This window comes from Nannobrachium achirus, assembly GCF_963921795.1.
Source record: "Nannobrachium achirus genome assembly, chromosome: 12".
NCBI lineage: Eukaryota > Metazoa > Chordata > Actinopteri > Myctophiformes > Myctophidae > Nannobrachium > Nannobrachium achirus.
The window spans coordinates 28,375,365-28,401,874 of record NC_137832.1 but is presented as its reverse complement, the minus strand read 5'-3'; the positions used below and the strand labels follow the sequence as shown (position 1 = coordinate 28,401,874).

The 26,510-nt window shown below is 41.8% G+C and overlaps 1 protein-coding gene across 3 annotated transcripts in view; it reads right to left on the bottom strand.

Moving 5' to 3' along the window:
* The window catches only part of dock5 (dedicator of cytokinesis 5), a 56,043-nt gene that overhangs the window by 17,749 nt on the left and 11,784 nt on the right, over nt 1-26,510 (bottom strand). For all 3 annotated transcript variants that reach the window (XM_080739646.1, XM_080739647.1, XM_080739648.1), the window contains exons 3-36: nt 25,106-25,146; nt 24,935-24,990; nt 24,562-24,658; nt 24,262-24,410; nt 24,013-24,148; nt 23,746-23,903; nt 22,945-23,026; nt 21,087-21,216; nt 19,049-19,121; nt 16,809-16,951; nt 16,529-16,654; nt 16,125-16,249; nt 15,487-15,585; nt 15,185-15,257; nt 14,949-15,052; nt 14,506-14,686; nt 12,795-12,892; nt 12,354-12,443; nt 12,000-12,100; nt 11,737-11,871; nt 10,706-10,817; nt 10,444-10,514; nt 8,474-8,580; nt 7,540-7,676; nt 6,349-6,444; nt 6,080-6,178; nt 2,521-2,691; nt 2,283-2,383; nt 1,852-1,910; nt 1,445-1,599; nt 1,240-1,325; nt 723-879; nt 535-575; nt 29-119 (exon numbers count right to left, since the gene is read on the bottom strand). In XM_080739646.1, coding sequence (XP_080595772.1) covers nt 29-119; nt 535-575; nt 723-879; nt 1,240-1,325; nt 1,445-1,599; nt 1,852-1,910; nt 2,283-2,383; nt 2,521-2,691; nt 6,080-6,178; nt 6,349-6,444; nt 7,540-7,676; nt 8,474-8,580; nt 10,444-10,514; nt 10,706-10,817; nt 11,737-11,871; nt 12,000-12,100; nt 12,354-12,443; nt 12,795-12,892; nt 14,506-14,686; nt 14,949-15,052; nt 15,185-15,257; nt 15,487-15,585; nt 16,125-16,249; nt 16,529-16,654; nt 16,809-16,951; nt 19,049-19,121; nt 21,087-21,216; nt 22,945-23,026; nt 23,746-23,903; nt 24,013-24,148; nt 24,262-24,410; nt 24,562-24,658; nt 24,935-24,990; nt 25,106-25,146 — 3,680 coding nt within the window. The remainder of the gene's footprint in view (nt 1-28; nt 120-534; nt 576-722; nt 880-1,239; nt 1,326-1,444; nt 1,600-1,851; nt 1,911-2,282; nt 2,384-2,520; nt 2,692-6,079; nt 6,179-6,348; nt 6,445-7,539; nt 7,677-8,473; nt 8,581-10,443; nt 10,515-10,705; nt 10,818-11,736; nt 11,872-11,999; nt 12,101-12,353; nt 12,444-12,794; nt 12,893-14,505; nt 14,687-14,948; nt 15,053-15,184; nt 15,258-15,486; nt 15,586-16,124; nt 16,250-16,528; nt 16,655-16,808; nt 16,952-19,048; nt 19,122-21,086; nt 21,217-22,944; nt 23,027-23,745; nt 23,904-24,012; nt 24,149-24,261; nt 24,411-24,561; nt 24,659-24,934; nt 24,991-25,105; nt 25,147-26,510) is intronic.

The window sequence follows — 26,510 nt, the reverse complement described above, 5'->3', positions numbered from 1 at the left end:
ATATCGCCCACCCCTAATGAGACCTCACCTCCAGGAGCTCGGCATGCAGCAGCAGAGTGTAGGCTGCCTCTGTGTAGTTCTCACAGTCCAGGTGCAAGTCTCGCAGCTTGTAAAGGTACCTGGTTGCGAGGACAGTATACTGTTCAGCAGGGGTGGAAAGAGTACTAGAAAATCCTAAGTTGAAGTACTGTTACTCTGTGAGTCGAAACCAATCCTTCTCCAAATTAGTGATACTGTCCAAAGTGGTGAGCGTCTTTCCTTTAACAGAAACGTTTCTCAAAAGACTGCACTATGAGGGAAGAGGTTCAAAGAACACTTCAATGGAATCGCCTCCATAATAGCATAACTGGAAGTCGCTCTGTATTTCTTCTAAAATATATAATCAAAGACCGACTTATGCGAAAGTAAAATGACTGATTTCAGAATTCAATCAAAACGTACATGAAAAAGCAACTTGATTATATAACGAGAGTTTATATTATATAACTTTTCCAACCCACTGTGGGCCAACCAGTGTGCTTTCATATGACTCACCGGATGTAAATGTCCTCCCTCTTCTTTTCTTTGTAGAAGTTCTATTCAAAATGGAATAATAATAATAAAAATTACACTTCAACATTATTAATTGCTCACAGTGAAAGCAGGCCAATACATGCACAGTATGTGTACACCTCTGGTAACTGGTAGCCCCCACCCCCAGCCAGTCAGCCCGTGGACCGTACCAGGACGTTAACGGTGCAGCTCATGCGGTGCTCTGGGCTCTCATCCTGTGTGATGGTCCGGTACGCCAGCAGTTTCTCCAGCAGGCTGCTGAGCAGCAGAGCCAGCTCCTCTCCGGACTGTGACAGGTATCTGTGGCGCCTGCAGTGCTCCAGTAATCTGCGCATAAGAAAACCCCAACACGTCGCCCAAATCGTTTTGTCCTCAAAATGGATCATTCAGAGCGCTCAACATGGAGGGAAGTGCATCTCTTCTACTGTAACGACCACATTAGATTCGTGTGGAGAATCCTGTGGCGTTCTTTTGAAATGGCATGCAACACTGATGGGCTTATTGATTATAGGTAGAGGTCTGGCACTTAACAAGCTGCACCAATGGGCTCCTCCTAGAAGCCTAGGTTTCAGAAAATGATTCAATTTATATTTTGGAAGCTGTTTATTTATTTATTTGTTTTGCCTAGTCAAATGAATTCTCATTACTACAATGTATTTCATAGTAAAATGGTTTGATCTTTCTTACATTTTCTCCAGCAGAAGTTTGTACTGTTCATCGCCGCGTCCGCCTTCCACCGCCTGATCCAACTTTGTGATCAGTTCGTTCTCAAACTGGAGGGGGGGAAAGAGGGTAGGTTAAAGCTAACCAACAGCTTTAATAACCAACCAACACTTTTAATAATCAACACCAAATGAGTAAGAGTAGTCAATTTTCTTGTTCGCTTTTTTACCGTCTCAAATGTGCGCGCTGGGCTGAAATTGTGTTCACACTGCATCATATCAAAGAAGATGGGGATGGTGGCCTTTCTCAGTTCAGGCTCTGGTACTAACGTGGCCTCTAGAATGGGCCCCACCATGGCGGGGATGAACTTCATTTTGTGAGGCCCTGGGAGAAATGCACAGAATAATGATCCAGGGATATTACGCAGTGTAATTTCAGAAGGCAATAAGCTGCATCTTCACTTTTCAATAAATACGAGACAAAACTAATAAAGCAGTAAACAAAAACAACAAGGCACTGTGAAACTGGACAGTAAAACAATATTGTCTTGTTATTATTCTTATTACCGCTGGCCAGTGAATAAACCAAATCTCTCTTGTGTGGGATATTTTTAATGTTCAGATGCAAAATACTCACCTAGATTGTACCACATATCTCCCATCTTAAATCCAGTGACTTTCCTCATGTCTCCATACCTGTAGTCGATAAAATAAAAATGTTAGTTAACAGTCAAACAGAGAACTAATTAACATACACATTATCGACCCCTGAGGGTAAATTTTGACGTTACATTAGCATGACGACTATCAAACAGGAAACCAATAATAAAAACGGAGGAAAAAGGAAAGGGAATTCTAGAGCAGTAAATTATAACCCCTCAAAATTGTTCTATTATTATTTATTTAGTAATGCATATATACTGTGTGTGTGTGTGTGTGTGTGTGTGTGTGTGTGTGTGTGTGTGTGTGTGTGTGTGTGTGTGCGCGCACACACGTACGTGTGTGCGCATGTGTGCGTGTGTGTATATATACATATATATATTCTTTATTTTTATTTTTTTATCATACTTGTTCAGTATCTTATTCCGTTTCTCCTGAGAGAAGGATTCCAACTGCAGTGACTTGTGGGTGAGGAACGCCACGGTCAGATGAAAGAAGTGATTCCACAGCTGCAAGGAAAAGCCAGATTCTCAAATATTAATGACACATAATTACCTTGTCATAGCATTGCCTTTCTCAATTTCTAATTAATCAGGACCGCTGAAGCCCAAGAAGGAGAAATGCTAAATAATCCATACACACACACCTGCAGTTCAAAGTAAGCCTGGTCGAGGAAGTACATGTTGAGAACCTCAGAGTACTGGTTGATGGCCCTCCGGAGAACCTGCATCTGCAGCAGGTTCATGGTCATCCAGTCAGCGGGGAAGACATTCCCCATCAGGTCCTTAAACATGATGAATGTCTCCATGAGAAAGTCCTGAAGGCAATGGGGGAGAGCGGTTAGTTTAAAACCCATTTAGGCCTAGGGATTATTGAATGCTTTAACTATTGAAAAACAGCAGATATACAAGCTCACAGCGCGGCACCGAGTGCCGCGCTGCGAGCTTGTAGATCTGCTATTTTTGAAAAATCATGAAGATTTGAATTTTGACCCGATTCTATAAGTGTCTTTTGAATACTTCTAAGATTTTTTTGTAAAACCTATGTTTCTATATGTCAGCAATCTGGCCAGCCATCGTCAAAGAGAAAGGTCCTTTTCACTCAACTGGAGCTCAGTTAGTCTGTTCTTGAGAGACTACTATGTCAGTGGTTCTCAAACCTTTTCATGTGAAGGACCCCCACAATGATATGCATTTGGTCACGGACCCCCATCTCAAAATATCTAGTTCCAGGGACCGCCCCAGAAGCAAAATTTGAGTTACAAACGTTCGCTTTGAAAATACATATATTCAAAGATTCGCACACATTTTCACGACTTTTTCAAAAATAATAGTTAAAGCAGTCAATAATTCTAGGCCTAAATGGGTTAACATACATCTTGTGTTTCAGGCATTTAGCTGGCACTCTCATCCAGACCATCCAACGTTGAACAGGTGTAACTGCAAAATGAGCCTGAATAAATTCCCAGACTGCAAACATTACAAGAAACCAATAGCAAGGAGTTCCACAATCAGGCCCTTAAACATGATGAATGTCTCTATCAGGAAGTCCCAAGGGCGGAGAAAGAGCAATCAGCTTAACACATGGGTATGTTTAAGGGCTTTTAGCTGACACTCTTATACAGTGTGGCTTTGAACAAGCACAACTGTAACATAAACTTCATGTCCTAGCTCATTAACACTACAAGCAACTAATATAACCAGTAAGACTCCCTAATCGTAAGATAAGCGACCGTCAGGTCGCAGCGTGATTTTAGGGCAAAATGTGTAGGAGCAGTGTCCAAAAATGTGTTTGAAAAAATCGGCCTGATGGTGGCGCTATGTGGGACAGATCCATGTTGATGAGATGAGTGTAGACATACTGTGTACCGATTTGTGTGATTTTAGGGCAAAATCTGTAGGAGCAGTGTCGAAGATAATAAGAAATACAAAGGTCAGTCCAAAACAGATGGGGCATAGATAGTTCCTATGATCTTAAAATGATCATGTGCGGCAGATTATGCTAGGATAAGAAAAAAGAGACAAGAACTGAGAAGTGGGATAGAGTGATTATTTGTCAAATAAAGACAAGCGCAAAATGAGAAGAGGAAGATAAGATGAAATCAGATTAAGTTGGAGGGTGAAATGCTGTTTCTGTTTGTCTACACAGTGTATACATATTACGTATTATTATACACACTGTATAGTGTATAATATACAATACTACACTATTGGATTCTGTGAAAAAAATATTTTGAATATTTTATTATATGATGATATACTATATTTAATAGATACCCTTCGTTTTGCGGTTTTAAATTATACTTTTTCTCCCACAGAATCAAATATTCTATGGTCATGATTCACCAAGAGCCTGGATGGCTTAAAATAATTTATATAAATATTTTTTGGAAATCTCTATGGGAAAAAATGAATGGGCTTTGGATTGGCGGAACCACAAAATGGCCACGGCCACTGCTATGCCCTATATGGGCGGCAAGGATTTATTATTTTCTTAGCGATTAGTCTACCGTTTAGTTTGTCTCAAGAACTACGTTTTTATCTTCAATGGCTCAAGGGCAGGAATTATGTTTGTATATCCGTGTGTCTGTGAGTGGCTGTGAGCAGCTCATTTTGAGCTCCACTAGACTGTTCAGCATGAAGCTTTGCACACATTCCCAGTAGGCAAAGGAAGAAACTCCATGACAAACATTTCAATCAATGATCATGGTGGTGTCACTTCATGTTTTGGCTGAGAAACTCATCAAACATAATTCTCCGAATATCTGTCTGTCTGTCTGTCTGTCTGTCTGTCTGTCTGTCTGAGTGTCTGTCCGACTGTATCTCCACGGTGGCTGGAGCAATTGATCTGAATCCGCATGACTATTATCATATGAATAGACCTGACATCACTGCGAAGCCCGTTTGTAACTTTCACAAATCGTATGCTGTATATTAGAATTTGTATGGTGTATCTATTCTGCATCTAGCATGAGGCATATCTATTATGCATCCAGCATGGGCCAAATTTTGTATCCAAAATGTCTGTGTGCGGGCGGGCGGGTGGAGGTTAAACAGCTTTGGGGCTCTATTATGATCCAGGTCTTATGCCTTATGCCTTAACTTCTTTGCCTTTAGTATATATACATATTTTTTTTAATATTTCAAATAGCTGATCTGCAAGCTCACAACATGCAGATGTAGATCACCATTTGAAGTATTTAAAAATGTTTTTCAAAATAGTAAAAAAAAGGCAAAGAAGTTAAGGCATAAGGCACAAGACCTGGATCATAATAGAGCCCATGGTGTCTGTCTGTCTGTCTGTCTGAGTGTCTGGGCCTGTTACAGCGCCACCAGGAGGTGGGTTTGAGTAAAACACATTTTTGGACAGATTTTGTCCAAAAATCGCGCAGATGGGTACACAGTAACTCTATAGCCATAAAACGAAACAGGTATTTCTTACATTGATGCTCCTACATATTATCATGCAAGCACCGGTTAAAGTTACTTTCCATCCCTCATATACTGTGCGCACAGTGCACACCCCATAATCCACACACTGCACATAATTTCGGAGCTCATATCTTCGAACGGGTAAGGGCTAGTATATATAATCCAAAGACTAAAATGTAATTTAGATAGCATGTTATGTAGACAGATAACAGGTCATTGTTGACCTGGCATCCTATAGTGTGTTTTTCAATGTACAGATTATCCATTTTTGGGGATAATCTACTGTTAGACTGATGATAGGTTCTTGGTTTAACCATGATCCTAGATTACTATTTCTATGCATTTGATGCATTACCTTGAGTTGTAAATGCATATTGAGCGTCTGCTAAATGCATAAATGCCTACATTGTAGGTCGTGCAATCAAAAAGAAAATATTTTTCCCTGAATTCCTTGGATCGTGGAACTCCCCATATACCCATTTCCACCTGACAAGACTTTCTGCCATTTCATGTTTTCTACTACTTCTACAGAGCCAGTCCAAGGGTACCAACAGGTAAGGAACAGATAACAGTAACAGCAGGTCAATGCGAGTCCAGTGACATCCTTATCATGTCAGCCTGATTCTTTGTGTGAAATGTCTATAATCAATATTCACTTAAGAAACGGTAACTAGCCCAGCTGGTTCGATGCCATCCATTGACGAGATGCCTCCGGAACAGATGTAGCCAAGAGAGGGGATGAGGAGGGGTTTTGGGGGGGCGAGGCACACTTACAATGATATCCTGTCTGGTCTTGAAGGTGCTGATGTAGTGGGCGTAGTGCAGGTCATCCATCTGTCTCAAGATGGCTGTCATGCAGGCAAGGTAGTGGCCCTGCCAAATAACAGAGCATCCATATCATAGTCTGATTTATGCGTCTGCAACATTGTCTCTCAACCAAACAAAAGTTGTCGAACAACATGCCGCGTGTCACTGTGTCGTTCAGCATTAAAGTGTGTTTTGATCAATTTAATTAAATTGTCCAAACAATCACAGTGCCTTACAATAAGATGTGAAGATCTGCTCATGCTGATGACGGTGCGATTGACTCTGCGAAGCAACCGTTCCATTATCATCTGGACGTGGATCCTGGTGGGACCCTGCAGCAACAAAACAACAGGTTTATGTGATCATTCATGTCAAATGAACAGAAATGTTCTAACAAGAGTGTGTGTGTGTGTGTGTGTGTGTGTGTGTGTGTGTGTGTGTGTGTGTGTGTGTGTGTGTGTGTGTGTGTGTGTGTGTGTGTGTGTGAGGGTCAAACGTCCCCCAAAAATATAGTACATTTTTAAAAATAGAACTTGTGAGGATTAGGGTTGGAGTTATGCCAGAGTTTTAGGCTCACTTCACACTGGGTGCGATTGTTATAGTTACTTGCTGTGTCACGCATGGAAAATAGATGATCTATAAGCCGATCTACAAGCTCACAATAGCCGATCAAATGCTCACAATGCATATGTTTGGCGTGTGACACCTCAACTAAACAAAGTATAACTAGGCTTTAGGTTGCTGTTAAAAAAATCAAAAAAATGAAGGCCAGAACTGAGCTTCCAGGTGTGAGTGTGAAAGTAGTTTCATTTGTAATTTGTACAGTATATACCAATATATCTTGTGAAATAAACAGCGTTTTATTTACATATTTCACAGATAGTAATACTATGTATTGAAAATGCATCTATTTGATTATTACTGTGGACTTGGACCTTTCTGCCCTATAAACATGTACACCACCAATGTATAGTAATTGCGACCGTAGGTCGCAGTTTACTGTCAGAACCGGCACAGATTGTCCGTATGTATACGTGTAACGCCTGACACTGTGGTTCCCCTGACACATCACAGTGATGTCAGATACTCAGAGCAGATACTCTATGCCCATATATGGAGATCCCAGATGTCATCAATATTTAGCCCATATCTAACAGGACTTCATATCTTATATGGGGAACTGGTCCGATATACATCACTGGCCAGACAGCCAAGACATGGTTGCATGTCTCCCTGAGGTGTCTTACTAGTACTATGTATTGACAATGTATCTATTTAATTATTACTGTGGACTTGGACCTTTCTGCCCTATCAAAATGTACATGTGTACAATGTATTGTAATATATGGTAAGATATACAGTGTGTTTGTGTCTGTGTGTGTGTGTGTGTGTGTGTGTGTGTGTGTGTGTCAAGTCCAACATCTCACCACGTCTTTGCGATCCAGGATGTCCAGTACAGTGCTGAGTAGCTGGACACAGGCCTCGTGGTCGGGCTTGTTGGAGTGGTCATCCAGTTGCCCACTCAGCTGGTCAGTGACGAGTGGTAAAAGAACATCTCGACAGTCTACCAGGGCAAAGCAGAGAAATGTGCCTCATGGAGAGCTGTAGCAAGCTGGAGAAACTTTTAATTTAAGCCATTTAGACCGGGTACCGGGTATTATTATTTTATGCTTTAACTATTGAAAAATCACACTTGTGTGAACTGAGCGGTGGAGGCTGTGTGTGTGTGTGTGCGCGTGCGTGCGTGCGTGCGTGCGTGCGTGCGTGCGTGTGTGTGTGTGAATGTGAGTCTGAACAACAGCGCCCCTCCCTTAACATGTGTGGTCAGAAAAGGTTACTGCAGGCTACAGACACGCATACCCACACACACTGCAGGCTACAGACACGCATACCCACACACACGGCCACGTATAGGAGCGTTGTGACCACCGCTCAAAAATAGCAGATATACAAGCTCACAGCGCGGCACCGAGTGCCGCGCTGCGAGCTTGTAGATCTGCTATTTTTGAAAAACACATGTTTCTACGTCAGTGGTTCTCAAACCTTTCATGTCAAGGACCCCTAGAATTATATGTATTTGGCCGCCGACCCCCGTCTCAAAATATTTTGTATCAGGGACCCCCCAGAAGAAAATATTTGATGTTCACTTTAAAAATGAGATATTCAAAGATTTGCACACATTTTCATGTTTTTTGAAAAATAGCAGATCTACAAGCTCGCAGTGCGGCACTCGGTGCCACGCTGTGAGCTTGTATATCTGCTATTTTTCAATAGTTAAAGCATTAAATAATTCTAGGCCATTTCCTTTTCATTTCAAGAGAAATGTCATTAGTCTCAAAACATGTTTGAGCCTGCTCCTACCTGGCTGTCTGAAAAGGTCACTCTCCACCATTTTACACATGCAGCCCAGCTTCTGCCGCACGAGCTGAGAGTCAGGAATACTCTCAATGAACTTGGTCAGGAGGACGCTAGAGAGAAAGACCAGCGTTATGGTAAAGCAGTAGCAATGCATTGATATTAGTAGCAGATATGAGTCATAAATTATGACTGGCAGAGAATTAGGTTTAAGTTGATATGTATTGAAAAAAGCTGCATCTAACTGGCTGATTTGATGCACGTTGTATTTTGAAGTGCATGTGGGGACGGTTGATTTATCACAGCAGGTACTATATTTGTCTTTGATGATGATGAACAGACACTGTGGATGACAAGTAATTTTACAGCAGACAATATAAATTGAGGTTCCCTATTGCGTAACCCCAGTTCTCTGCTAACATGAGTGAGGGGTTTCATATGGGGAATGCTCTCTGCATTTTCTTCAGGAGCTGCTATATCATTATTCTAGACAGTATTGGCACCTATAATAGGGCCTGTTGCCCTCATTCAAAATAAGTACACCTCTTCCTCGCTTCATGCTTGTCAGCTCTGCATTTCGCAATGTCAAGCATTCCATGCTACTGTATGAGCTTGCGGGCTTGCTCTGTTATTTCCTTCAGCCTCACGTGTTCCCAGTTGGGAAACTTGGCCAGAAGGAATAAAGAGGGCATCTTCTTCATCCTTCAAGAGATGCTTTGATACACGCATGTTGGAATTAAGAGTTGATATTCTCAGAATATCTCAACAGCATCCAGAATATCTGCCTCGCTAGCCACAGCTGTTGCCAGTATACAGCAATGGGAGAACGGTGTCTAGCTGCTCATCCTCCCTCATCAATCATCGGGTCATTGCTTGACACGGTAGCCTGCAACGGAGGCTCTTTGAGGTAAAACAGGCGGAGTGTTCACATGAGCACAGAGAGGCCAGTGCTGCCTGGGCATGATGTTGCAGCCTGAGGCATGAAACCCACGCTGTATGAGTGTCTATCCCTGAGATTTTGCAACCACAAGAGCACAGTATAGGGTCTAACTCACATAAACACTTGGTAGCTAAGCAAGAGGCTATTAGTGTGTAACAAAACTAACACTGTGTCAGTTGTGCGATGGCAGCCGGCACGCTCTTTCAAACCCTAAACACAGTAAAGAGAGTAGAAAGGTTGATCAACCAATACGGTAGCGCCCAGTGACCAAGGGATTAGCTCCCTCCATTAGGCTGTTAAGCAACTGTGGGCATGCAAGTTGGCCGTTGGGAAAGAGTGGTCACTTTCTGAGTAAAACAAGAAGAGATATTTGAATGACCAGCAACACTGCGTCAGGCGCTTTTGGCTGACTGCCAGTCATTTCTTTCTGGGATCATGATTGTTCCCGAACTGTTTCAGATCGGAAGCCAAGATTAAAATAATTTGCTGGGTTCGATCCCCAGCTCCTCCTGGCTGTGTATCTCCAGATGAGTGGGTTGGTGCCTTTACATGGTTTCCTCTGCTTTAGGTGTGTGAATGTCACGTGTGTGTATGTGAAATAAAGTGCTTTGGAGAAAGGCGCTATATAAATGCAGTCCATTTATCCTAAGACGTTTCTCTATCGTCATGCTTGCATTGTTTTGAGTGACTTGTGGTCATAAATGTACAGGCATAGCATTAACTCAGTTAACCCTAATGCAGTTAATTCAGTTCAGTTTCCTTCAACTGAACTTAATTGAGTAGTGGTCTGTTTGGCCAGTCCTTATGGAAAGCATTGCTATTAGCCAGACACAAAGTGGGTCCCTGTGTTTGGGAAACATCAATAAACAGGCTTCTAAGGTTGACATAAAGAGCATTCCCCATAGCGAGACCCTGAAACAAATGTTTGAAAGTGAACACATACTTTGCTGTAGAAGAGTAAACATTGCAATTTGCATTGAGCCGTGACGGCCAATTATCATAATTTTCCATTTCTGAAAAACCTGGAGGGAGTTACCTGAGCTCAATGGGGTCAAAGACACTCTGGATGTCATTAATGATGCTTGGGAGGTACTTCAATATTGCCCCCTAAAAAGACAATCAACAGTTCCCGTGAGGACAACAAAGTGGAAAATATTGCTGGCATCGATTTAGTCAAAAGATTTTTCAGATAAAGCACAGCCAGGAATTAAACAACAAAGCTTTCTTGGCCTTATATGCAGTAAAGTACCAATTTACTGTGTAAACAATGTAATCAATTAAACTTCTACAAGACCTACCTTTATCTTCACTCCCTCATCTAGTGGTCTGTCCATGAGTGTGTTGAAGGAGAGGAAGAGTGTGCGAATAGAGTTGAAGAATGCATCCCCATCCTCACTGTGCCCATAGAACCTAGCAAAGCACAAGGTCAGACATTATCTATCTATAAATGCGAGAAGTCTCTGCGTGTGTGTCTGTCTGTCTGTCTGTCTGTCTGTCTGTCTGTCTGTCTGTGTGTCTGTAGATGCATTCAAAAGATGCTTGCTGATTAGTAATAACGGGATACTGTGTCAAGTCTTGAGGTATCCAGGGATTGAGTTTGCTACCTTTCTTGTTTACTTCTTAGTATGTATCTTAGTTAATGCAACGTACTGTATTGGTAACTAAATCGAAAAATCGATTTTGCAATGATCTACTACAGTATATCGATATGCAAAAGCAAAATATCGTACCGTTTGGCTTTGTATCGTATCGTTTTAAAATGCAGATAATCGTTATCCAATCGTTTTGCAATGCAAATAATCGATTGTATGGAAACTAAGTATTGTGCCTTGTATTTAGCAATTTTAAGAGGGAAAATAAAAAAAGTAGGGTCTAATTACTTTTCCATTCCATATAACTACTCTTGGTCTATTGATACATGTGTGAAATCTCTGGGTTCATGTCAAGGTGCGGGTTTGTCCATACGTGTTGAAATATAATATCCATGTATTTGTTATAGAATCACAGTGTTTACTTATTTATTTATTTATTTATTATACAGATTTTCCCTTAAAATACCTGCACTATTGACACTTTCACACAGATTTTATTTCTTTGCTAAATAGTTACTATATAAATTTTAAATCATTGAATCGAATCGTATCATATCGCCATGAATGAACCAATATCGTCCTTGTATCCTATCGTCAACCATCTATTGTGATGCGTATCATATCGCTATTAAACGTATCGTTACATCCCTAGTAAATACTACACAAGTATCGGTAACTAATCCCAAATATCATAGTCTTTCTTATATCAAATGGTTGTACAGCAATGATCCAGATACCTTAGGTACAGAACCCGGGACTGGACAATGAACCTGAACAGGTACTTGAGGGCCTTGAGTGCTGCATAGAGTCTCTCTGTGAGGGCAGGCTCCTCAGCATGGCCAACATAGTAGTTCAGCACCTTGGTCAGCTTCCTGAGAAAGTAGAGACATCAAGGTTTGCCGGTAATTGTGTGTGGGTGGAGGAGATGGGAAACATAAGTGATAAAAATATAACCGCATGCGGGGGTGTGTGCCACAGCAGAGAGAGATAGAACACTCACATGTAGGCCAAAGTGGCACTGAAGTGCTTGTTAATGTACGTTTCGAGGACCGGATTAAAGTGCTGGAACTTGATGTCGCCAATCAACGTGATTATGAACACCTGTACAGAAAATAGAGCGATATGTCAGAATCTCACCCGAGACAAACCTCTTGAAATGATAGATGAATCAGCGATGAACCACAGCAACATAAGAGTTGAACACAGGAACAGGCAAGAGTAAGTAAAGTACCAATAAACAGAAGAGGTAGGCTTAGATCTTGACACAAGGCATCTGCCCCTGAATACCAGTCTATCAATACAATTAAGTAAGATATTAAGTAAGTATTGTCAGAGGAGTCAGTGAGAAACTCACCAATGCATTGAACACAAGGGTATCATAGGTGTCTTTTTCCGACGTCTCCATCATGATGTTGAAAAGCGCATCTAGAGTGTCCTGAAGAAACTGAGTATAAAATACACAGGCATTTTAAACCTTCTATGGGGCGGCATAGCTCAGGGGTAGAGAAACCGTTATTAGAGCACGAAGGGTTCCCAGTTTGAATCTGGGCTCCCCCTGAGTTAATGTCGAAGAGTCCTTGAGCAAGACTCTGAACCCCTAATTGCTCCCGGTGAACAGGTTGGTGCCTTGCATGGTTTCCTCCGCCACCGGTGCGTGAATGGGTGAATGTAATGCACAATCTATGTAAAGCGCCTTGGATAAAAGCGTTATATAAATGCACCATTTACCATTTACCATTTCTATAAAACATAAAGTAACATATTTGCTGTGCAGTCTGCAAAGCAGAGGTTTCACCTTGACAATCTCGGCTCCCTCAACCTCCATTAGGCGCTTAAGATTCTGCTCCAGGTTCTCAGGGTTAGATCTCCAGTTTAACAGGCCAAGTAGATCCACTGGAATGCATCAACACATCAGGAAAGATGGGTGTTAATACTTCTCCTCATTAAACTCTAATTTACTGCATGAGAATCAAGGGTCGGGGATGCAGCTCATTAAAACCTAATCAGATCTGCATCAATCAACATTAACACATCAGCAAATTATTAATAACATCGATAAGCAAAGTGAATTGCAAACCAATCTTGGAGCGGAGAGGGGGTCCTACAGTATATCAATCCTAGAACCTGCTGCGTTGCATAATAACATGAACCCTAGCATCCCATTTCTGTGCCAGAAAATAGCAGACCTACAAGTTCAAAACAGGTTGCAACACATTGATAAAGAATTGCCCTCTTCTTTTGTGTATCATTGTGTATCATCAAGGAGGCCTATGCCTACAGTATATACGCCCCTGGGGGTCTCCGGTCAACAAAGGAACAGAGAAAATTGTTAAGCTGATGCTTTAATTAATGAATTGACGCTGTCACGCTGAGCCACCCCACAATAGTAATTGTCAGGTGCCATCTTAGCAACCGTTGCTAACCACCATTGACAAGGACACTGCCATTCATACCATACAAGTCAATGTCAGTCATCTACTTGATAATCAACATTTCTTTTACCCCTTTCCCCAAGCTCAAACTGCACTGAAAAATGCTGTCTGTGACTGAGTTGGCATATACACACACAAGCAGCTGTAAAATGTTTAGAGTGGTTTTCAAGAAACACATTTATGTGTTATAGTCGCTGTTGTGCAAAAATATAGCCTACCGGTTAAAGATTATTTAATTGAAAATTATATGTACAGTAACTACCTAGCCTGATTTCAGACTCTACGCTGGAGCTTGAGTCTGAAGTTGTCCCCATTCTATTTGATTGAAAAGGGGAGGGGATTTAAAATTTGAAATTCCCAATCACAAGAGATCTGGTGGGAGGGGTTGTGTTTGACTTTTGTACACAAAACATTCCCTCCTCCCCCTCCCCTCAATGACATGCACCAAACAGGTCATTGTCTTTGATGTTTCATTGATTAGAGAGAATCACTAACAAGCTATCGACACTTGTAATTGTAGCTCTTTTGAAGTTCAATTAAGAACTCTGGTGAGCCACCCCTCCCTCCACTGTTTCTGTTGATTTTCAAAAGTTAGACGCACCCCTCCTCCGTATTGCATTGATTTCATTGGTCGGTTTCGGTAGAAAGAGACGCGTCATATGACAAATCCAGACCAAGAGAAGCAGTTCACTCAGAGAGTGGGCGGGTCTATTGGCTGGAGCCAGGCTAGTAACTACCTCCCCCTTTGGCTTCCCGAAAGGTGAATTTTCAGGGCAGTTTTAAAGGAAGCAAGTGAACTACATTTTTAAGGGATGGGTTCAGGGAATTCCACATTTGAGTGGCAGTGCAACATAATAGAAATAATACAATTAAGGTTGTGTGCACATCTACAACACGTCACAGCACACCAATACCAAAGTTTTAGTTCTTACAAGCTTTATTGTTGTTCATGTTGTTCATTATGCTTTATTGTGTGCTGTGTGACTAAATATCTGTCTTCCCACACTCAACAACATGGCATACATGCACTGATGCTCCGAGTTCAGAAAGCATAAAAATGGGACCCTACGTTACCATTCTGAGTGAGTTTGGTGGAGCAGGTGAGTGTGGAGATCTGGAAGCTGTCTTTAGTCACAGGAATCACTCCCGAGTGGTGATACTGCTTCCCTGTCTGTTTCTCCCTCTCCTCCACCTCAGCCCAGGTCCCTGGCAGGGTGAGGTACGCCTTTGCGTCCTCCGCTTTTTTCACGTCAACCTGAGAAAAAGTCATAAAATAGGAAATTCATCTTGAAACACACATTGATCGTTGGAGATCTAATTTGATATGTATTGATCGAGTGGGAGATTCATGCATAATCCATGTACACACTGTCAGCTAGTCAAACGTGCCATTTTGTGTGCTGTACTGAACCGTATATAAAGCCAATAAACTATCCACTGTGTATTTCAAAGAGCTCAGCCTATTAAAATGTATTCAGTACACAAATATAATTAGATAATCCTGCAGGCGCAACTACCTTGTAGACGATGAGGTCATGCCTTCCATCTCTCAGTGTGGTCCCATCTCCCTTCATGAGGCGGACAAAGGCCATCCCAAAGGGCTTCTCAGATTTGTCCCTGGCTAAAGGGAATACAGGAACATCAGAGGGGAACACGCCCACCAACAGGTTTCTGTCATAGCCAAGAACCACATTAACCATGCTGCAAGCATTATACTGTGCTGATAAATCTCTCGGATGAATAGGAAACTCACAGTCCTGGGATGATCGGTGCCGAAACATCACCCTCAGGTGACAGCGGCACACATCCTCAATGGGTATTGTCACCTTGCAGGGGCAGGAAAGTAAGTGGGATTGAGAAAAACATGAATGCCTTTGTTTTGTTTTTTTGTTATTATGAGAAGCACGTTCTGTGCCAATAACTTCCACAGACGATAATTACATTACACTCAGCCAAATCCATTTGGGGAAGTAATTGGTAAGCTTGAGACATTCTGTGGGGTGCTGCTTGTACTGTATGAAAACACACACACGTCAGTCCTGGACATTGGCTTACCTTCACCGTTTCATTCCAACATGGCTGCTTCACCTGGTAGTAAATGACAGACTTGTACTCTGAGATCCCATCATACCCAGCCCCAGGAAATACTGCTTTCTACAAGAGAAGGGAAGGAGAACATATTTGCACAATATCAAGAATACCAATTTAACCCATTCTGGACGGGTACACATTAAAGTTTATTACCCACTCAGGCCAGGAACACAGTATGTACAGTATGTAGTACAGTCATTTTTGAAAAAATATTTTAAGTTTTCTTTTTTTCTATGAAAGCCAAAGGTGTAAGCTATCAAATCGTTTGGGAATTTTGTTTCTAGTTGCTACAGAGGCTGAGTAATACGTTTTCCAGAAAAACAGTTGGTCATTTTCAAATCGGAACTTAGGTCTTTATTAAGGCTTTTCTCAAATCGGACTTAGGCCTAAATGGGTTAAAGCAGGTTTCTTATTTTTTAACAAAGCACAACAAATCCAGCGTCATATCAAAGTATCACAGTAAGTATGACCTACTGGGTGTACTGTCGGACAACATGTCACATAGATAGTTGAACGAACAAAATGTGCATGCTGATAAAATAAAAAGCAGCCTATACAGTATAGTGTTTCACTGTCCATCAACAGAGGCTCTGGCATCTCACCTCCATAGGATTGCCTTCTTCGTCATGCACGCTCACTATGACTTCAACATTTTTGGGTGTTTTCTTTTTTCCACGGTCAAACTCTCCTTGCAGCAAAGTCACATAGATATCATTCCTCACAATTCCTGAAGGAGGAGAAACAGACACTTATGGCTGATGTAATTATTTATAAAATACGTCCAAAACCCTGCATTGCAATGTGCTGTGAGCGCTGCTAGAATGTAGATCTGCTATTTTCGTTGCATGACTCTGGCACGCAACCAAGTATAACTCACCGATGCATGCAGAGGTTTTCTTTCAAGGTTACGAGAGTCCCCTTAAGATTTACAAACCCTTATTTATATACACACATAACTGCAATTCTCATCTCCCTGGTCTCTGCAGCAACAAAGACGCACACACACCTGGAAGGATGATTTCAGGGAATCCCATTTTTCTGACGATGGCCGTGGTGCGATCCACAAAGTGAGGGTAGTCCTTCCTGACCTGGACAAGATCACCAGGGAGGAGTTTCAAGGTCACAAACAACCCTGTCAGGGACACACAACGAAATTCAATGAGCCAGGAAGGATATATACTATATGCAGTCCCATGTACAGCCATTTATCTTCCCCAAACAAGACACTTCAGTTAGCGAGGCCTCCTGTATTCAGCGGGGACACGGTGTGAACGCCTGTCCTTTACCCTGGCCTTTGTGATTGACCTCCCGAGTGGCAATCACTTTGTTGAAGACGGCAGCAAGAGGCTCGTTCTCTCCAATGACTCGGGATGGGATGAGCGGAGACATGATGAGCTGCCTCTGACGGATGTAGGTTTCCATCGCGATCCTGGGGAGAGGATGGAACGAGAGAGACAGAGAAATCAGCTGTCAACTTGCCTGACGGGTGACAAACAAATGAACGGTTACAGCTGCATTTTGCAAGGCAACTGCTGGGAAATGTAGGTCTCCTTGACAAGCTGTGACATTGCTCCCCGGGCCCAACACTGTTGTCACTTTAAGTGAGGACTGTAGAACCTTGTTTCCACCGCCACAGTGGGAGAGGACCACGTCTGGAGAAGTCAAATGTTGGGAGAGCTTATAAACTCAGAAGTACTGTGCATACTTGCTCAAAATACAAACTGTGGTAGGGTGCGCTGATAGCTGATCGGATGAGTGTTCCCCCCCCTCTCAACCCTCAGCTTCTGCTCTCTCTACACTGCCCTATCAAAAATAAGTGGAGACATTTTTAATCTCACAGGTTCGATTCCCGAGCCTGACGAACGATTGCTGCGTGCCTCTCCCCAACTCTTTCCTCCGTTTCCTGTCATTACTCCACTGTACGATCGATAAAAAGGCAGAAAATCCCCCCAAATATCTTAAAAAACGAATACAAATAAATGTTCTTCCGCCTCGCCAATTTCTTTCATCACACTACCTTAAAACTTAAACTTAAATTCCCTCTTCACAGTTTTGTTTTAGTTTAAAATGTGAAAGTTGATTTCACTTCTTCAAAAATAATGTAATATATCTGAATACGGTATGCAGTCTATCTGCTAGCAAGTCTCAGGACAATAAATTTGGCACAGACAGAAACATAAGATCTGAAAGGTTGAAGAGGTTGCCAGTATGTTCCTGTGTTGCCTCATCTCAGTTCTTCTGTCCTCATTACAGAAGAAATAGGATACTCTCACCACTATCAATGATGTTATATAAGAGAAATTAGATGCCCCAGGGCAGGACATTTTGACTGTTGACTAGAATGAATTGCTGCAAAATTATTGTATTCATATTTTTAAATCACTTCATCGTATAAAATGTCAGAAAATCTGAAAATATTTTTTCAAATTATCAAGACTGAGTTATGCATGGTTTATGATGGTAATTAAGCAAACTTTAGACTAAATCAAAATCTTTTGGAGCATTTTCAAGCTTGTGATCCTGTGATAAAAAAAAATCACACCCATGTGAAGTGGAGCTGTGTGTGTGTGTGTGTGTGTGTGTGTGTGTGTGTGTGTGTGTGTGTGTGTGTGTGTGTGTGTGTGGATCATGTGTACCGATTTTTGTGACATTTGAAGAAAATATGTAGGAAAAGGAGGAAAAAGGGTGTTTTGGAGAAAATTCAAGATGGCGGAAAATCTATCATGGCGCAAATGGGCGTGGCCTATATGGGGAGATGCGTCATGACCCAAGGAATCCAGGGAAAAAATATTTTTAATTTTCCGACCTACGGTTCAAGAGTTACAGGCCAAAACGTAAAGTGGGGTGTTATGGCGCCACCATGCGGCCAAATGACACAATTATTTTTTATTTAATCCTTGAAATCATTATGAACCTCCTCTCCAAGTCTTGAAACTCTAGCCCCTATGGTTTGCGAGAGACAAATAATTGAATGTGAGTTTTTGCGATTCCCATTATAAGTCAATGGGGAAAATTAATTCACTAATAAATTAATATCAATTAAACTATTGAACCTTTCTCTTAGCAAGTTACTAGCCCACGATTCCCGAGTAAGCCGGTCGATTTGACATATGGCGCGAGTGTGTGGTGGCAAAACTGTGGGACTAGTAGCGTGCCGAAGTTTAGGAAGTTCAGGCTACATACACACAGACACACACACAGACACACAGACAGACAGACAGACAGACCCACACAGCCACGTATAGGGAGCCTGTGCTTCACACAGCTCCAACAAACAAGCAGCTGCTAGGAGGGGAGATAGCTCTGAAGCTTGCACAACTACTATATACTTTAGTATTCTTGAAATAAGATACAAGCAACTTGCATAGCATAGCATATTTAAAATCTCATAAAAACTACAGCCATATACAGAGCTCAGATCACTGGGTCCTTTGTTTTCTTCCTATACTACAGCCACTACACATAGCAAAGTAATATTCCTGCTGTTGACATAATCGAGAGAAAGTGACAATATTGAAGGACTCACTGCTGAAATGGGATGAAATGCTGCTTGTCCTCATCATCTGTTTTCCCATGGGCGATATCTGTTATGTCCATCACTGTGAGGGGAAAAACAATACATTTAAAGCATCATGGTACCTTCGGCTTTTGTCAGTTGACGGCTGTCAAGGATGAGCTAAATTGCCTGCTTCAATACAATTCAGCCGCTATGTCCTACCGATATTGCTGCAACTACCGCTGATACAAAAGCTTTGACTTTGACCACTTTATTGATAATAAACATAAAATACATATATTTGTCACACCATTATAAAAAGGATAAAACGCAAAACAAAACAAAAAGCAGCTTATTTTCATTGCGGTCCTTTCACATGCAAATTACTGTATGCAGTGATGCACAATGGAATATTTCATACATTTGCTTTTCCAACTGCAACTTTAGAGACGTAGTTTCTGTTCCCCTGTTCCCCTGTCGGTACCCAAATCAGATTTAGGATCTCACTCACCTGTTGCCTAACACCAGGGGGTGCACACAGCCGAGAAACAGACAGGAGGTACAGTGACATAGACTGAAAGACCTTGATCCTCTGCTGCTATGGGTAATGCCTCTGAATTGTTGATTAAAGCCAGGATTCTTTCTGGCATATTTCTTTCCTGGCTAAGAATAATGCGAGTTGCTCATTTCTTACTGGCCCTGGTCTCAATTTATTTCAAGAGACAGCAAAGGAAATTATTTTCTCATCCAGTCCATTAATCTTCTACCCCAAAATATAAAGAAGGGCTGCTAAACACATTTCCACTGATTCTCTTGCCAAAGCAGAGTTAAGGCATTACGTCAGAAAATTAAGCAGGTGTGCCAATATTAACCAGCACACTGATTCTTTGTCTTTTTGTAGAGTATAATTTCAACCATCCATGTGAGTAACAATATAAAAATCACACCCGTGTGAAGTGGAGCTGTGTGTGTGTGTGTGTGTGTGTGTGTGTGTGTGTGTGTGTGTGTGTGTGTGTGTGTGTGTGTGTGTGTGTGTGTGGATCATGTGTACCGATTTTTGTGACATTTGAGGAAAATATGTAGGAAAAGGAGAAAAAAGTGTGTTTTGGAGAAAATTCAAGATGGCGGAAAATCTATCATGGCGCAAATGGGCGTGGCCTATATGGGGAGATGCGTCATGACCCAAGGAATCCAGGGAAAAAATATTTTTAATTTTCCGACCTACGGTTCAAGAGTTACAGGCCAAAACGTAAAGTGGGGTGTTATGGCGCCACCATGCGGCCAAATGACACAATTATTTTTTATTTAATCCTTGAAATCATTATGAACCTCCTCTCCAAGTCTTGAAACTCTAGCCCCTATGGTTTGCGAGAGACAAATAATTGAATGTGAGTTTTTGCGATTCCCATTATAAGTCAATGGGGAAAATTAATTCACTAATAAATTAATATCAATTAAACTATAGAACCTTTCTCTTAGAAAAGTAATAGCCCACGATTCCCGAGTAAGCCGGTCGATTTGACATATGGCGCGAGTGTGTGGTGGCAAAACTGTGGGACTAGTGGCGTGCCGAAGTTTAGGAAGTTCAGGCTACATACACACAGACAGACAGACACACAGACAGACACACACACACACACAGACCCACACAGCCACGTATAGGGAGCCTGTGCTTCACACAGCTCCAAAAAGTATAGACGTTGCAGACACCTTTGCAGACACCTTCGGTCTGATAGCTTGTCACAGCTTAAACAGCTGCTTGTTTGTTTTGTGCTTTATAAAAACAAAACACATCATGTCTATCTTCTGTGACGTCTGTCACATGGGAATAATGTGGATAACACACTGTACTTCATGAGGTCTTCCAAAATACTGCAAGTATAAAATGTATGTGAACAAAAAAAAGAGTGAATGTACTACTGTGGCCTGCTGGCAGCATACACAAAATATTTGTCACAGATTGGTCCAGTGGTTTGCGAGATTAGATCCGGACACACAGACAGACCGACCGTCTTATAGAAGGCTAGACTCTAGCAGAACCATGTCGTAAAAAACCACAAAATCTCACCAGCAACACCAAATGGTCTTCTTAGGCCTCCAGTGCATTTTTTGCCCTCTTTGAGCTCCATGCAGCCCACTCTGATGATCTGACACACTAGGAACAGGCGCTGTCTGATGAGGTCACTGCTGCTCAGGTCCTGGATAAAGTGAACAACAACAGATGTGGTGATTTATTGAATAGGTTCATGGTCTAGTTACGTTTTTTGGATTACTATTTCTATGCATTTGATGTATTAATGTTGACGTATTGATGTATTACCATGTGCTGTACTTATTGTAAATCGCTCTAGATTAAGAACATCTGCTAAATGCCTAAATTGTAAATTGATTTGGGGACCCTCAGCACATTCAAGGATGAAATGCAAGGTATTCAACCAACGGTTGCTTATACATACTAGACCTTACCCGTTCGAAGATATGTGCTCCAAAATATGTGCAGAGTGTGGGTTGTGGGGAAAGTTACTGTAACTGGTGCGTGCGTGAGAATATGTGGGAGCATATGTGGGAGCATCATAATGTAAGGCATAATGTATGCGCTTGCTCCACATAGTTTTTTCATACCCGTTGGAAGATGAGAGAGAGAGAGAGAGAGAGAGAGTTTCATACCCGTTGGAAGATGAGAGAGAGAGAGAGAGAGAGAGAGAGAGAGAGTTTCATACCCGTTGGAAGATGAGAGAGAGAGAGAGAGAGAGAGAGAGAGAGAGAGAGAGAGAGAGAGAGAGAGAACACATTCCTAACTGTGAGAGAGAGGGGTGTGTGTGTGGGGCTACAGATCCCATGGCCTGGAGGAACGGACCGTAACCCTGACAACAGACTAAGAAAACGCTAATTAACAGCTTTAATTTGGGAGAAATGAAATTCGGGCTTCGTCAGCGTTGGTATAATGCTAATGGCCAATACCATGTGAACTTTGGGATCAGTTGCTGAAGCGAGTGAATAGATAAACGTAGATAAGCGTGAGCGTTAGAGCGTTAGAGCGTGAGTGTGTGAGTGAGTGAGTGAGTGAGTGAGTTGTTTGGTGCTTTATTAGATAGATTGCCCAATATGTAGAGTATTCAATCATTATTATGCTTTCAGGCAGTGTGACTGTGAACAGTGTTGGGGGCAAGTTACAGTACAGGCCAATGAGGTATCTAGGTTTCTTTATGGTCACTACAGTAGGCTGCACTCTTGATTTTATGTTTAACAAACTTCCTCACAGAGGGGTTTAATCATCGTTAACGAGTTACTGGCAGTTAATGTCAATACTCCTGTAAAGTAAGGAGTTACTTTTAAGAGTAACATTACCCAACACTGAGTGTGACATACTGTATAGTTTAGTTGCAGCTGCAGCGAGAAGTGGCACCCTGGGACCCCAGAAGTACTTTGGACCAGTGTACGGTGACATTATATTGAAAATGATTAAATGTATGAAAAACTCGGCAAAGTGTCTGGCAAACTGTTTTATGTATTAACAGGTTTTGGGTATTAGTAAATGTCTTGACCTATGAACAATTTAGAGATCAATTCAAATAAACAATTTGATCATTTTTGTCTAAATGAATTTGGTTTAACAGCAATCACATTTTATGATTGACCATTTCCAGCAGTAAATGTGGGGCTTTATCCATTTATCATTCTTGAGTAATTGGATGTGCCGTGCATACAAAAAGCAGAGAAAGAGCAGAAACCTGTTTGGCAGCATACCGATTCAAATATCAAAGAAGTGCCATGAATGTTAGAATTTCAGTGACAAAATGTAATAACAATTGCCACAATCTGGAGCAAATTGCCCTTTGTAATGGATTCTGTCTCTCCAGCTATTGTGTTGCAGCAGATCAGTGCAGACTACTACTACTACAGTCAGGAGTGTGAGATTTAGTTACCGTAAATAGTGCAGGCAGGTTGTTGAGTTTCTCAATTTCTTTAGGCATGCCCATACTGTCCCAGCGCACCAGGAAGTTCTCACTGCATGAATTTCAATCACAAGCACAGTTAGACATCTGCTTCTTTTCTAATACATTATTTTAACCTTAATAAGAGGAAATGCATGTTGTGAATAGAAAACAGATTTTTGAAGAATATTTCAAAATCAAAAGCAACTAAAACTGTAACTAACATAATCTCAGCTTGATTGTGGAATGGAACAGTAAGGATGGACCAGTGGTGGAAAGTAACTAAGTACATTTACTTAAGTACTGTACTTAAGTACAATCTTGAGGTATTTGTACTTTACTTGAGTATTTCCAATTTCCAATACTTTTACTTCTACTCCACTACATCTGGGATCCAAATATTGTAGTTTTACTCCACTACATTTATTAGAAAATTTTAGTTACAAGTTACTTTGCAGATATAAATGATTATATTATTAAAACATACATAAACCTCTTTAGCCCTATTGTATACCTACGCTATTTGAAAATAGCCGATCTACAAGCTCACAACGCGTCGCCAAGCGACGCATTGTGAGCTTGTAGATCTGCTATTTTCAAACATTGTTGTACTTTTACTTTTGGCACTTTAAGGACATTTTGATGCCAATACTTTCATATTTTACTCAAGTACCGGTACATTATGAATTCCAGAGAACTTGTAACAGAGAACTTCTACATGCAGTATTGATACTTGTACTTAAGTAAAACATTTGAGTACTTTTTCCACCACTGGGATGGACACAACCTGACCTGATGAACTCAGACTGGTCAGGGTCATAGAGAGACATGAGCAGCTCTGCATCCTCTCCGATGTTGCACACAAAGTTCTTCAAGTTCATCAGCAGACTGTAGGTGTGCACAGTGCTGAAGAGGGACTGACGTCTCATCTCCAGGTTCTGCAGTCGTGTCTGCAAAAGACCAAAGACACACAGGTGTATTGGTATCAATGTTCACGTGGATAGAAAGACCAATGTGATGGGAGCGAAGTGACGTTATCACAGAAGAAAACAATCATGCCTTCTCCTCTTGTATCCTGTCTTCAATACTGCGGGATGCGGTCTCATGGGCCCGGAACAGGCTGACTGTGCTGGTGCTGTCTTGATCCATTGTGTTCCCCGATTCATCTCGTACAACCAGGTCCAGTCCCAGAATCCTGAGCATCAAAACACAGGCTTATCCGGAGCACCGTGATTCATGTTGTTCATTACCACATATGTCAAAATGCATTTCTTACTCAGCACAAGAAGAAAGCAATGGGCTTCATACCTGTTTCCATAATCAATCTTTGCGGTGACTTTCTTCTTTAGCTCTACAAGGTCATCCTTGGGGAGTGTGCCTGACACTATCTGAGATCGATACTCAATGAGACTATAGGCCATCTGCTGAACACTCCTGAACAGCGTAGTCTTGTTGGTCTGTCAGATAAACAGGCCACAAGCTATGCATTAACAAACCGACATCACAGAGAAAAGCCTGGGTATCAAAGTAGAAAACATCAAGGGTGTGCATGATGAAAGTAGCAGAGAATTTGGGGTGGTGGGGAAATGAGAGGTAATCTGCACATACCACATAGAGTTTGTGCCATATCTGTGCCCATTCCCTCAGAGTGGCCCCCAGCTCCTGCACCAGGGGTAAATCTGCCGGGATAATTATTTCCTGCTGGCTACCAGCCAGAAAGAGAATAATACGATATTGGAAAAGCGGTCCATCATTCACAAATCACGTCATATCATTTGTATAGACTCTGGTCACATTTCTATACATGATAAATAGTTGATCGTTTTCCCTGCTAAACGCCAACAAAGGCATTACTGAGGCCTTGCTGATTATAATTACAAGTGCAGCATAATGTTATTGCCAAAGTGACGAGGTGTAGCGGAGCAAACGCAAAGTGGATTATCATCTCAGTGTCGCGTTATTTAGTGATTGGTGAGCTCACCCGATTCCCTCAACTCTTGCCTCTTTCAGGTGGATGTAGGAACCTGGGAAAATACCCTGAGGACAAATGTACATTATTTAGTAAAAAGAAAGTTGCAAAACACAGTAAATCCTGTGTTCATTTGGTTAAATGAACACCTTGATAACACTGTTACACTGATAATGGCCATACCTTCAGCGATTTGTCCCGTAGCGTGTAGCCTCTGTACCACCCTGAGGAAAAATGGGAATGTTGATAAGTTGACAGCGATATAGCCTAAGGGCATCTAACATCTGTCTTGGCCATATATGGATTCTGTTAGTGTGGTTCTCCCGTTAGTGTGGTTCTCCTAACAGGGTACCAGTAAGACTCCCTAATCGGGAGATAAGCGACCGTTGGTCGCTTATCTCCACAAATAGGCCAAAAGTTTGTTTTACCAATTATCAAGACATACGGGCAGTTGACAGTTTGCCATGGTTACTCATTGAAGTTGAATCTCCATATATGGAGATAACCTACGCATCACACTAAGTCTGACCTCACCAGCCCATATTTGGGCATGAGCAACTTATGTCTCCATATATGGAGATATGATGACAACACACAGTCCTCAGCCGATGATGTGGCGTGATGTCATACAATACACAAACGAGCCCTACAGTATAAAGGGGCAATTCTTGCCAGGAAAGAAGCATTTCTTCGACTCAGACCTTATCGCCAGGGTTGGCTTATAGCAGCTGTCGGTAGGACCATATATGGATTCTGTTAGTGTGGATCTCCTAACAGGGCATCATCTGGGATACAATCCCTTTTATGCCCATATATGGAGATCCCTAACAGAATCCCTTTCATGCCCATATATGGAGATCCTTAACAGAATCCCTTTTATGCCCATATATGGAGATCCCTAACAGCATCCCTTTTATGCCCATATATGGAGATCGCTAACAGCTAACAGAATCCCTTTTATGCCCATATATGGAGATCCCTAACAGAATCCCTTTTATGCCCATATATGGAGATCCCTAACAGAATCCCTTTTATGCCCATATATGGAGATCCCTAACAGAATCCCTTTATGCCCATATATGGAGATCCCTAACAGAATCCCTTGTATGCCCATATATGGAGATCCCTAACAGAATCCCTTTTATGCCCATATATGGAGATCCCTAACAGAATCCCTTTTATGCCCATATATTATGGAGAAATCCCTGCTCTGAGTATCTGACATCAGTGTGATGTCACCTGTTTATGCCCATATATGGAGATCCCTGCTCTGCGTATCTGGTTGCTATGGTAAACAGTTGGTTGCTAGGGTAAAAAAACATGGTTGCTATGGTAAACAGTTGGTTGCTAGGGTAAACAGTTGGTTGCTAGGGTAAAACCATGGTTGCTAAGGTGGTTGCTAATGTACACTAACAGACCAGCAACAACAGACTGTTGCCACAGCAACGTACACAAAGGTTTGTGTACACATGTGGTGTGATGTCATACTGAAGATATATGACATCACACCGTACACAAACAAAGGTGTGACGTGTGACGGACGGACGGACGGACGGACGGACGGCCGGTGGAGGTTTTCATAGTAAAC